Genomic DNA, 13,557 nt, shown 5'->3' with positions numbered 1-13,557 from the left:
ATGCAGATTGCTGAAGGCTCAAGCCCACTGTTAACCACTTTCTTATTTAATTACTATTCAAGTGTGCAGCAGGAACGCTCCAGGGCAAGGACTACTGGGGCAAGGTCATACGTGAATGAGGGGAGTCAAGATGCAGTTGACTTTCTGTTCAGGGAGAAATGTTATTTTCTATCACATTATTCTCATCTTTCATACCTCCAGTGTTTACCCTAATGCTTCCATGTTTTGTATGATTATTATCTCTACAGACCTTCGGAGAGTCACTGGTTTTCTATCCCAGCTGAAGATGAGAAAATGCTTAGTATCCTTTTTTTATACAGATAATTCAATACAAAAGAGAAGACTTGCTTGGGAAATACCAATGCTTTTGGCTTTGTTTGCTGACCATTCCCTCCACCAGCTGGAAACACGATGCCCCATTAACACTAACCATGTCTATTTGTCCAAACTGCAATCTGGCCACTTACATCAACTGGCAGAGATTCTAAGAGGTTTGTTAATATTTTTCAGATCCCAAACACGTAGCACATTCTTATGTTCTTTGCAATCAGTTTTGTTTCAGTGGCCCTGCAGGTGTTTATGGATACTGGCATGCTAAATTCCACCAATAAAAATAATTTATTTTTTGGAAAAAACCAATTATACAAGTCCTTTATTTTGTCCAAAAAATACTTTCTCACTATTTTTCTGTTTTTCATCTTTAAAGGTACATGGAGCAAATCATTACATTGTGTAAAACTACTGCTAAAATGTTTTCCTGTTGAGAAAAGCCAACTTGTAGACCAATGTCCTTATCACCTCCTGATCAGTTCTCATTCAGGGTGCAGGAGTCTGTCATTCGCCATAGGGATCTCTGTGGCATTTCTACTTCCTCTATCTCTTATGAAAGAAGAAAATGAAGTACTCTAGGACCTGGCCACCCATATCAGCTCGAGAGGGACCTTCATGATTTACCAAGGTGCCTCAGTTACTGTTCTGAAAATTTCTCAGCTGCACTCAAAATGCAAAGCCATATCATCAGATGGCAGTTCATGAGAAAAGTAGGGGACTGGAATTGGCCACCCCAAGATATGTCTCTTTGGCATGAGGATTATTTTGGGCTGGTTACTTTTAAAAAACTGCAGACAGGAAAGAAACTCTGAAAAGTAGAATTTATTTACCCTTTGTTGAGAGACATTTACATTTGTAAAGGAAATCTCCATCTGTAAAGGTGTCTCCCTTTCTGTACCAGGAAGAAGTGGGGATGACCTTATCTCTAGAAACTCTTAATCAATGCAGAAGGCAAGGACTCAAATCTGCATAATAACCTGACTCTTGTTTACTGTACTTGTCTGGTAAACTCCCATAACTGACTCCCCCCACCCCCAACATCCTCCTTTGTCTTTAGCTGAAGATGATATTTAAGGTGGTGGCTTCAGCCATTTTGGCGAGTTGCTCACTTTGCCTGAGCCTCTCCCATGTATACATGTTATAAAGCTTTGTTTAATTTTCTTCTGTTATTCTGTCTCATGTGAATTTAATTCGTTGTTTGGCCAGAGGACCCAGAGCGGGTAGAGGAATTGTCTTCCTCCCCTACAGTACCAAGGGAGGAGGTGACTTCTTCTCACGTCCTTCTAAACGGAGAAAAGAGAATCAAAACTTAGAACTTAATAAGGACCATCTCCACTTGAAGAGCCTACTGCAAATTCAGTCTCCATAACTTTTACATCTTGCCCTGAACTGACTTCTACTTTAGATTTCATTGAATGGAGAATTGTGGAACTTTAGAACTAAAGGAACCCAACCGTTTTCATTATATATCTCATTCCATTCATTCTTTCATCCATTCATCAAATACTAATTCAATATCTATGTAACAGGGATAGTATTTCCATTTTCTATAAATTGTGTTGTTCCATGCAATGAATCAATGCCATATATTCCTGCAAGCTGTGAAAAAAAGAAACAGGCCCAAAATGGAGTCACTCGTGCTAAACCCATTTCACCAAACCTAACTCAATTGCAGCTTCAGCTTCTTCTAGGAATGTCATCTTAACCAGTCAGTCTGGAATTACCTGGTCAGACTAGTGAGGAAATCCTGATAGACCCCTTCTGTCCCCCAATGGATGGTGACTGTGCCTGAAGCAATCCACTCTTTGCCAATAACTTCTTGTCCCACCTCCTTCTGCCTATAAAACTCTTCCATTTTGTGCAGCTCCTTGAAATTCTATTTGCTAGATGGGATGCTGCCTGATTCATGAATCATTAATAAAGCCAATTAGATCTTTAAAATTATTTAGTTGAATTTTATTTTTTAACAAAGCCAAGGGCAAATAACACAAGGTCAATGATCAGCTAGGCCCTCAAAAAACAAGAGTCTCCAAGCCAGGCCTTGTCAAGAGAAAAGAGACACATCTAAATTCCAAATGCTCCCTTTACATGTTGAGAGGAGACCTCGGATATCTGAACATAAGGTGTAGGTAGAGAGGAATCATGTTCTTGATATAAATGAAGTTTCCACCAGCTGGCGAGAGAAGGTAGAGAGACTTTGGCAGAAGAGATAGGGAGAGAGGAGGAGGAAAGGATCTGATGTGAGGTCCTGGCTTTACCCCTCAGGCTTGAAACTCTGTGTTTCAGATGGACTGAGGAGGAAGGTGAAGGCATATGTGGCCCCTGAGCCAACATGAGGCTGGAGGAACAATGTTGAAATGGTGACATAACTCTACAGGCATGAAGAGGGTGCCTGTAATGGCATCGAGTTTCCTGCAGCTTCCACGTGTCCCTGAATGGATGTGGAAAAGAGGTGACAGTATTGGCTAACAAGATTTCAGGAGGGTTCTAGCAAGTGGAGAAGTAACCCTGAACAAGGGGCTGCAAAGAAAACCTCCTAGGCCAGGTATTCAACAGGAGGTGCTGCCAGACCTCAGAGATCCACAGGGCCACAGAGATCCAAGAGCCAAAGTGGGGCCTGGTCAGCCTGAAAGGGGGCCAAGCTCTTGAAGAGCATTCCTCTTGCCTGCCTTGTGCTGAGAAGAGAGGCCACAAGTTACACCAGCCAAGATCCTCAGCAGCACAGGCAGTGATGGAGGCATCTGATGGCCAAAGACAAGCAGGACAACATGCCCAGTCAGATGAAAGCAAATAGATCACTCCCTGCCACCAGGGCCTTTGCACTTCCCTGCACCTAGATGCCAGCTTGGGAAGGAAGAAGGAGAGAGGAGGCCTCTGGAAGAAAGGAAATAGTTCTAGCAGGGAATTAGAATGTTACATTTGACTGAATATTTACATCAAAGAGACTGAGATGACCTGAAAAAGACTGAGCAACATTAATTAGCAAGATCAGGTTTATTTTTTTTCCCTTCCTGTTCCTTACCAGGATGGTACTCATTTTAGATCATAAAGAAATTTATATTTTCTTGCACTATTTTAAAGTACGTTACACATTTCTTGTTCTTTCAGTTTCCACCCAGAACAAACATTTTGTTCTCTGAAACAGTGAGCCATTCTGTTGGACTATGAGTGGGGGGAGCATGTTATAACATGGAGATGCTGTGACAGCATGTGGTCCTCCATGTACCAACTACTCGTCTCCTTCATGGCTACCCCAGGTTTATTATGCTCAATTCAGTGACCCCATGCTTGAGCCATGCCTTCAGAAGGCAAAGCATGTGATCACTGGCCTCACTTCACTCCATACTGACCTGACAGGGACTGGAGTTCATGGTATTACCAAAGATCTGCAATCTGGGGTGCCTATGGGCAACTCAAGTATCTCCTGCTTGCTGAGTGGTAGCACTTCCAAGGGCTTTTCCCCAACCTATGCTTCAGTCCACGTATTGTTTTTGTTTTCTTAGATTTTTTCTTAGTTTCCTTTTCTGCTGGTCTGGCTCTCATCGGAACCCAAGCCCTGCAATGCACCAAACTCCCTATTTGCAACTGGATCTGCTTGGCTTTTGCCAGTCACCCCTCCCCTTTATGGGGAATCACTCTTATTTCCTAAATCTGTTGTAAATAACAATTTGCCTAGAGTGCTAGAGCCTCTGACTCCCTCAATTCAAAATCTGGGTAGCAGTCAGGTTTGCGTGTGTCAATTTCCCCGTCCTGCCAGGACCCTTCTCAGAAAGTCTACTCCCAACACTCCTTCTGGAATGGGCACCAGCTCACATTTCCATGACCCCTGACCTACAGTGAACTGGACTGGGGTGGACACCTAACTCAACCTGGGCAATTAGATGCTTTCTCCCGGGAATGTGTGGACCTCGAAGACTCCAAGTAGCCTCTGCTGGGCACTTGATGGATAATATCCAAGCCGGTTTGAAGGGCCTGCTGGTGTAACTCCCAGCTGAGTCTGGGTAACTGACATTTGCTCTAGTTCTATAGCTCTAAGTTCACACCCTTTAGGAGGTAGAAGGTGGCAGATGAGGACTCTGTTCATGCCAGGTGTACCGTGCCACACCTGCCTCCTAGTTATGCTGGGAATTGTATAACCCTTAGTTGCAGGGGGTATCAGGCGCAATGAGGTGGTCCCAGCAGACCGGCAGACTAGCTGGGTGCAGAATCCTGTTATCCTTATACATACATGTAGAAAAGGCTGAGCTTGGAGAGAGGAAGACCTATCCACACCTGAGCACCCCTCGAGCAGGACTTTGGGGCTTAGAATCGTTCACCTTTGTCAGTAATGATAATGTTGCTGATCTTCACCAAATATGCTGATGGGATTTTCTGTCTTATATCTCTGTTAGAGAAGTAAATTTGATTCCAGCAAATGGTGTCTGTGTCTGGTCTTCCCATCAAACAAAGATTACTGTTTGTTAATACAGAGGATATGCAGCACTACACAGGGATGTAATGAAAACCTGGAACTATTTCCATTATTCTCCCTGGGGCTCCTGATGTAGGTCAGCTCACACACAAGAGGGTGGGAAAGGTGCTGCGATATGGCCAGGCCAGCACCATCTTCTCTTGGATATATGGAGGAAGGGGCTGTGGTCGGAGCCCTGAGAGCTCCATCATCTCCTGCGGCCCCCTGGCGGGGATGCTCCTGTTCCCAAGTCCCAGGAGGCCGGCTCCGATGGCGTTTATCCAGCTACCCAAGCCTTTGACATCATAGAGAGTAAAGGGAGCCATATTGGCTGACCTTTGAGTGTGCAGTGAAGCCATCCAAATACCTGAGAGAGAAACGGGTTTTTTGAACTCATTGGCTTTGAAGACTCCATCTGCCACCTGCCCTGGCAAGGTCAGGGTGTGTTGGATGCAGCCCCGAGCAGGCTGCCAGATCTCTGCAGGGCTCAGGGTTCAGTCCTAACCTGGTCCCTCAGCCCCCAGCAGTGAAGAGTTTCTGCCAGGCCAGCCTCTCTTCATCCTGAATCCTAACTATCACATATCCTCTCCCCTCCCCTCCTCATTCATTCATACACACGTGCGTATGTACACACACACACACACACACACACACACACAGACTTATTGACAACACTGGGACTTAATTTGCTGTTTTTGTCTTAAAGAAGAAACTTTAAAGGTTCATAGAGCATATAAGAGCAGCTTATCTTTAAGGCCAGGGAAGAAAGGAGAAGGAACAGAATTTAAATATGCGCATCTATGTCCAGCCAAGTCGCAAGTGACCCCTTGCTCCCATCTGAGGTGATGGCTCACCGCCGGGTGTGGGGGGTGGGGGGTTTTCCAGCCTTTTATCCTCCATGACAAACACTGTGGATGGTATTTCTTTGTGTGACAGTCACACGAGGACACAGCAATCCCTCAGAATGTAGGACACACATAATAATGATCGTAACTGAGAACGTTCCTGAGCATTTATTTATGTGCCAGCCACTGTGCGTCACACAGCTTAGACTGTTTAATCCTCACAACCAGCCTGTGAGATAGGGGCTGTTCTGGCCACTCTACAGATGAGAAAACTGAGATTCAGAAAAACAAACACCTTGTGAGGCAGCACAGGGATTGAATCTAGGTCCCTCCAACTCCGGAGCGAGTGCCTCCCGCCGCCAGCCTCCGGCCCCCTCCATCCTCACAGCTGTTACAAAGCGCGGTGACCTCTCCCATACGGCTTTTCATCTCCTCTGGTACCAGTGCCCCAATTCTCCTGGTCACATGTTTATTTTTAAAAAGGCAAGTATCGCTTCCCCTCTCAGGTTGGATCTGGAGTCCTGGGCATGTACTTCAAAGAGACAGGAAGCAACAGGGCAGGGGCAGCCTCCTCGGTTTGCCCTCCGTACAAGGGGCACCGGCATTTCATTTCCTTAGTTCTGTTGCAACAGTTGAGAAACGGCCATTGTATTAGCCAAAGTAATTCTAGCTGCTGTAACAAACGACTCCCAAGTTTCAGTGGGTTTAACCCTGAAAACATCTATTTCTCACTTACATAACTGTCGAACACAGATTTTCAAAGAGCCAAGCACTCAGAGTTTAAGCAAGATCTCCCCCGTGACCAGAGTCATATAGCACGTTTCCCTTGGCAGCGACGGAAGACTCCAAGGCCCGCTTTCTACGCATTCCTTTGTAGAAGGTACATGCATGGCCCCCTGGGGACCCAGGCTGCAACGCGCCACCCATGGTGGCTCTCTGGCAAGGTCATTGAGAAAGAACTGCATGGGCACCAAATTAGGGCTCAGCCCCACGCTGCACTCCTAATCCTGTCCTTGCCCATTTCCGGTGTCCTGAGAAGCGGAGAGCTTTGACACCCCGACACTCCAGATTACAAATAAGAATTAGAGTCAGCAGTGACTTACAAGGGTGCAAAAAGTCTATTACAACTGCTCCAACTGCCACTGCTAGTGACAGGCTCACACAATTTAACAAGCCCACAGACGGACTCCTCTGAGAATTCCACCAGGAGCTGAAGAAGTGAGATGCAGTGCAGTCAGCATTAGTACCCCCCGCTACTTCTCAGGTGGTTCACAGGGTCTCCCTTAGGGATTAATTTTGAGTCCAGGAAAGAAAGAGTCAGCTTGTCTGGCCCAGGGGCAGAAGTGGCCTCAGGAAGCTGCAAATTAGGGGGCCCTAGGCTCTTCTTGAATACACCCAGAGGCCCTGAAACTTAGAATCAGTTCATACACCTTGCCCTGCTCTTCTCCCTCCAGCACTCTCTCCAACAAAGGAAGACTGCCCCTTCGTCGCCAGGCCCGGGTGTGGGGCCTCTCTCCCTCTCTACAGCTGCCCCGCATGTTCACTTCAACCAGACTCACCTGGCTGTCAGTGGCAGCAGAACCCACATTGGGCAGGGCTCTAGCCTTGGCCTCTCAGAATGGCTTTGTAGGGAGAAGAGCTGCCTGCACTGGGAGAACGTGGAAAGTCCTCTGCCTGGAACCCATGCTCCCCAGTGACCCTGTTTCCAGGAGCTCAGTTCTCTTCACTTATGGAAAGCAGAAGGAAGAAATGCTTCACAGACAATCTCACCTAAGCGTGATAGACACCTCCCTCCATGTGCTCCTGTAGCACTTGATATAGATGACAATACTTATGATTGTGCACTTAAATGATTAATTTATATACCACCTTCTGTCTCTCTTATGGTCTACAAGCTCTTCAATGGAAGAGATGGTTTCTTATTCACATCTGTATTTTCTGCACTTAATATGGCATTTGACCCTCAGAAATATTACTTAGTAAACACAATTTGTTTTTTGAGAGAATGAGTTAGTAAATAAATGAGTGAGTCAATGAGCAAAGATGAATGGGGGAAGAATAAATGAGAAGTAAATAATGGGGGAGTGAGTGAATGAATGAGGATGTGAGAGGCAGAATGATGGCCCATTGCCTCCAGGTAACCACTCTCCTCTTCTTCCTTGAAAACAAAACCCTGGTTTTTAGTTGGGCACATTTCCACCTAACAAAAAGAATATATTCTTCACACATGTCTGTGTGACTAAGTCAAATGCAAGTAGAAGTGTTGCATGAGACATCAAGGAAAATCCTTAAAAAAGGAATGTGTGTACTTTTGGTTCTTGCCCCTTTCTACCTTTCTATGGCCTGGAAGATGTGTGATGGCTGGAGGTTTGCAGCCACGTTGTACAACAAGGTGACCTCACAAAAAAGCCACACTGGGTCAGTAAAGCAGAAAGACAGAAGAAATCTAGGTCTCTGTGGATCACAGAGTCACTATAACACCCTAGACTACCTTCCGCTGGAACTTTTTTATGTCGGAGAGAAATATTTCCATTTCATTTGTTGTTTCATGGTTTGTTGTTTTTAGGATTTCTATCATATGTAGCTGAATCTAATACTAATAAACTTGCCCAGAATCATAGGTTAATGCTAGACCCAGTCCTAGAATCCAGGCCTCTTCTCTCCCAGTCTCGAGTTCTTTCTGATGCCAGGCATAAGTCATTATATGGTGGCCTGAAACTCCACACTCATCCAGATGCCCTACAAATGTCAACCCAAGCCCTAACACAGAATCAGAGAATCTTGATCATTTTTAAAGACCACCAAAGTGAGGGATGATCTTTGATCAATGTTCAAAACCTACCACACTCGTGGGCATTACAGAGTCAACCTCAGATTGAATATAATTCCCAACAGCCCTAGGAAATTCAACCAGAGAAGCCCAACTATGACCATAGACCCTGTTAACTTGCATTTGTGGTAGCCCCTGCTTTTGAACAGTAAAGTACTTATTCTTCCACAAAGTGAAGCATTTGGGGGTCGAGTCTTACCTCCACCAAGGAATGCCAGTGTGCAATGGGCTTCCGAGGATATGATAACATTTCACTCCAGTGGTCTCTGCCCAGCCTCTCAGCTTCGTTGCCTACTTGACACACGCCGATGATCTCATTGTGACCTACACTGTGAAAATGGCCCACAATAGTTTTTTCTTAAAATTTTGGTATGTAAGAGCAAGAACTACTCAATTAAACTAACAGAGGAATTATGGAAGGGGTGGTTCTTTTCATTCCCTAATTTAAAATACAGGCCAAGCTTAACAGACAATAGTACTTGGGACCCAATATTATACTCAGTGGCACAAAGAGGAAGAACAGAGTTTGGCCCTCACACACCTCAGCTTTCGTAACACTGGCATAACTTAGCTTGTTCCCGAGAACTCTATGTTCAAAGACCTCCTTGATGCATGCTAAGGATGCCACCTCTGGTTCTAGAACTAGGTTGATCTCCAAGTCTTCAAATGCATGCAGTGAAAAGGAGGCCATCTGAAAGGAGTTTCTTGCAATAATGGCTGCTCAAATTCTTGCAAGAGGCAACCAAGTACAGGTAAGGGAGAAGCTCTGTGTCTGACAGTTATAGTTTTGGGCTCATAAAGAGGGTAGAGTGGAGACAGCTCCTGGGTCTTCTTGCAACTCCTCTCTTTACAGAACACGTTTTTTATGCTCTTTCCTCTTTTCCAAGCCCAACTTTGCTACTTATAAGCAACTTGACTTCCCTACTGTAGAAAGATACTTAGCTCCTTTAACCTCAGAGCTAATATTTCTGAAACATTTCCTGGGTAGGCCCCTACCTTGGTCAAATTATTTTTCCTTAGCAGTTTTTAGTTACAAATCCTTTGCATAACTGGAATGATACGGCTCATCTTTCAACTCTTTGGGATCCAAACTCATAGATTTTCTCTCTTTCTTTTTCTTTCCTGTGAAGATGAGTGATTTTTCTCCTATTTGTGTGCAGGGAGTAAGGGGGAGACAAGGGTGGGGAAGTAGTGTGAAGGATATTTGAGTCTATGCACATTAAAATCAGTTGCTTGCAGATGCCCCATGAATTCTGCCATGGATTTTTCCAGGCCAGATTCATGAGTTTACTGAGAATTAAATTGAAGCAGAGCTCACATAATCAGATTTGTTGATGCGGGAAACTTGGCAATAGCTTGAAAAATGCTGGCCTAGCCTTCCACGGTTGGTGGGCAATGTCCCCTTCTGTGGCCTGACACTATTGGTGTTGTGTGTCAACCAGGGGAGACAGGATGAGGTCTACTGCCTAGCACGGGCTGTCACACCCATGGGCAGCTGAGCCAACCCAGGTGCTCCCTGGGTTGGAATACGGTTATGCTTCCCCCAGGCATAAGGGCACTGAAGCTGCCTTACTGACATTTCAGGGGTATGTGGGAAAATTTTTAGCTACAAATAATATTTGTGAGATTATAGCAGAAGTCAGAATGATTTTTTTAATAATTGTGCCTAGACCACGTGGGAGGTTCCCAATTAAAAACATACTTTGCATTTCAGTCTAATGACTGGTTTAACATGTATAATTCCCTGTTGGTACTTGCTTTGCATATTAAAATAACTGTTTTTCAAATCTGTCCTTTAAATACACAATTGGCTACAATGAAGGCTATAAATATCTCTTCTGTGCTGTATTAATTAGAAAGTCGAGCATCTTATACATTTTAATGTACCCTGTCATCCATACTGATTCTAGCGTTTTCAAGAGAACATTTCTGTGTTTGCTTTCAGACTTAAGTGGATGGAAATGATCTTTATTAAACACATTGCGAGAAGGAAAAAAAGGATGAAGTTATGTATTTAGAAATGTTGATGGTCTGGCTAAAGTAATCATTCTGCTGTTTTGAGTGGAATCTTTCCAGTGAAGGCCAGGCAGGATTGCTCAAGAGAGAAGATTGAGTCCTGTGGGGCCACAATTCTCCAAGCTGAGATCTAGGGGACATGCAGGGATGGAGGGGGTAGACGTGGGGGAGGGTGGAGGATGAGAGAGAAGTAAGAAAGGGGGAGGAAAGAATGGGAAAACTGAGAGGCACTTTGGTAATCTGACTCTAGAGTGTGGTTTGGAAAATAGTGACTCCTTGTCAATCTGCCTTCCACGTGCTGCTCATTCGACTCATTTCCTGCAGCTTGGGACACCAGGTAAGCACTTGTGGCTGCACTCCCCCTCTGCCCTCCCTGCCCTGGGCACAGCAGACTTGCACTGAGAAAGAGCTCCAGGAATCTCACCGGTCGTAGTCCATGACCGCTATAGACAAATGGATTTGGTCAATGTTCTCAGGAGGGACGTCAAAGACTATGGCTTCGTTGTAAACAGGATTCAGAGTGTTCCTCTTGGTGGATGTTTTCCTCTTCTTCAGTCGTCTGCCATCACACATCAGTGAGACTTTCACGTAGGGATCTGTACAAACCGTGACAAGCAGGGGTACTATGAGGATACGTGGAGATTTAGGCCAGCAGTTTCGTCACTGTGGAGTTTCATAGACTATGGTATGCAGGAATCTTTCACCTGCCTGCAGACTGGAGTTTGAGAAGTTTAATTAATATGATGCCTGGGCAGTGATTAGAGTTAGGATAATTAAGTCATTCATTCAAGAAAAAGCACACGACACTGACTTCTCAAAATGTGTGGAATTTAAAAATAGTGTGAAAACATCTGTTACCGAATTAGAAAATGCCCCAGCTAGAATTCAAGACCCACCTGGCTACGACAGGACGAGAAATGCAAAGGCTTTTCCAAGGCCTGGGGAAATGGGCTGCAGGTCCCGACTCTGAGACACCCCAGGGAATCTCTTCCTAAAGATCTGGGCTTTAGGAAAAAGAGAAGCTGAATTCCCAGAGGACAGGGAGAAGCTGGGGGCTAGATTTCGTTAAGTGCAGGGACCTTGAGCCCCCAGGGAGAGAAAGGGCACAGGCTTGCTTGTGGTGCCACGCTGGGATGCGGTGACAGGTGACAAGGCTGGTCTCTGCTTCACGTGGCACCTTCCTGGTTCCACCTCACTATCCTCCTGCTCCATGGGGAGTTCCCCTTCTCTCTTCGCCTCCATAACCATGTGTTGTCCTGATTCCTGCACACTGTCCAGGAGGGGCTCAGAGGGCCAGAAGGGGCCACACTGTTTTTCTCTGCTTGGAAAAACACTGAGTACAGGAAGCAGAATACATTGCATCTGATGTCCTTTGATTTCAGTGACTAAGAGCCAGGGGACTGTGTGTTTTGTGACCACATTTTGGGAGCCTCTGCAGAGGTTACTTGTGAATTCGTATAGTAGGAACTGCATGTCAGGGCACGTTTTGTTAGGGATTACAACTTAACTGCACATGCTTGACTCACTGGAAAACACCAAACTGCCTAGTTCACTGACAGGTCTTTTATAAGGACATGGGATTCTTCAGTCTTCCACGAGCCTGAGATGGTGATTGCTTATATCTGAGGAAAGACCCAGTTAGACAAGCTCTATCAGCATGTGCACACTGTAGGTCCAGTTCCCAATTATGGTGCAGAAGATCTAAGAGCAAATAATGACGATAACAATGACAGCGAACATTAGGCAGCATTTAGCATGTGCCAGGCACTGTTCTTATGGCTTCATATGTTTTAACTCATTTAACCTTATAACCACTCAGTGAGCCAGATACTATTATTACCTTCATTTTACAGATGAGGAATCTGAAACCCAGAGAGGTTAAGCGGCTTGCCTAAGGTCATACAGCTAGTAGGTCTAGGACTGGGATTAAACCTAGGCATTTGGTTCCAGAGTCCGTGCACTTTATTACTATCCTAGAAACTTCATAAGGTACTACATTAGAACCATATGAGGAAGTCTGAATTTGACAATGTCCCACCTGATGCTCCTGTTATGTCCATTGCCTTTAAATTCCTTGCTTTTATAATGGTAATGGTCAGCCTGCCAGCCGTTGGAAGATAGCAGAGGGAAAACATCAGCTCTCCAAGATCCACATTGTCCTGTTGAGAAAGCACAAACTGACATGTTAGGAAGTGTCTCCAGCCCAGTGCGCCTAAGGATCAGCTGCAGGGCAGCACTGGAAGGACGGCAACACTCCTTTTGTTCACCTGGCGAGTCCTGGTGTCTCTCCCCTTCCTGTCAGTCACGCGGAGAAGGATTAATTCCTGCACTTCGGGAGCCCCTCACCCTAAGGAAGCAGAGCCCATTTTTAGATAGCAAAGCTGTGGAGGGTGACCAGGGCTCTCCCACCCTCTATCCAGCCACTCGCAGCCTGGCACAGCCTCACACAGGTCCCTGTAGCCCAGAACACAGCCCTCAGAGCAGATGCCCCAAGTTTGCTACAATACCCTGCACACTCTTGCAAACCTGCCCCCCAACACTCACACAACCCTCCACCTGCCAAGGCACTGCACACAACCTGGTCAGACACCTGTGCAGACTAGCACATGGCTCCCCTGGACCCTGGAAACACCCAGTCTCCACGTGGCTCTGGACAAGGACGCTGCAGGAGCCTGGGAGAGGCAGCCCCTGATCCCACACATCCACGGACCTGGACATACCTGAATATGCGCGTGGCCCTACCAAGCCTTGGACAGGGACCCAAGAAGTCTCCACGCAGGGAGAGATGGATGGGGACCCAGTTCCCGAAGACCCCCTACTGCCGCCCCGGGCCCTCCCACTTTGCCGCAGCTCTTGTTTTCTCTTGGTGTGTCTCTAAGGAGCCCCCATTTCCCTCTGCTGGGGAAGACATCTCGGGCAATGTGCAGTCATTCAAATAGGTCAGAAGACATGATTTTCTTTCTCCTTTTTAGGCTAGTGAGTGTGTAAATAGAAAGGACAAAAAAAGCCAGTTCATTCAGTTTCAGTTTTTGAGCTACCTGAGGTTATTGAGCTGGGTACCTGCGTCTAATTAATACAGTTTCACA

The 13,557-nt window shown here is 45.8% G+C and overlaps 1 protein-coding gene across 2 annotated transcripts in view; it reads right to left on the bottom strand.

The window, feature by feature from the left end:
* SYT9 (synaptotagmin 9) overlaps window positions 1-13,557 on the bottom strand; it is a 181,543-nt gene that overhangs the window by 40,103 nt on the left and 127,883 nt on the right. The window contains exons 4-6 of one of the 2 annotated variants that reach the window (XR_011541594.1): window positions 12,510-12,630; window positions 10,896-11,067; window positions 8,655-8,779 (exon numbers count right to left, since the gene is read on the bottom strand). Coding sequence is in view for 1 of the 2 variants with exons in the window: in XM_008514543.2 (XP_008512765.1) it covers window positions 8,655-8,784; window positions 10,896-11,067; window positions 12,510-12,630 (423 nt within the window). In the remaining variant the exon portion in view is untranslated. Of the gene's footprint in view, window positions 1-8,654; window positions 8,785-10,895; window positions 11,068-12,509; window positions 12,631-13,557 lie in introns of both variants that reach the window. The other variant, XM_008514543.2, reaches the window with a different exon arrangement.

The sequence above is a fragment of the Equus przewalskii genome, chromosome 6, assembly GCF_037783145.1.
Source record: "Equus przewalskii isolate Varuska chromosome 6, EquPr2, whole genome shotgun sequence".
Lineage (NCBI taxonomy): Eukaryota > Metazoa > Chordata > Mammalia > Perissodactyla > Equidae > Equus > Equus przewalskii.
The sequence above is the reverse complement of the archived record's forward strand: the minus strand, read 5'-3'. Positions and strand labels throughout refer to the sequence as shown.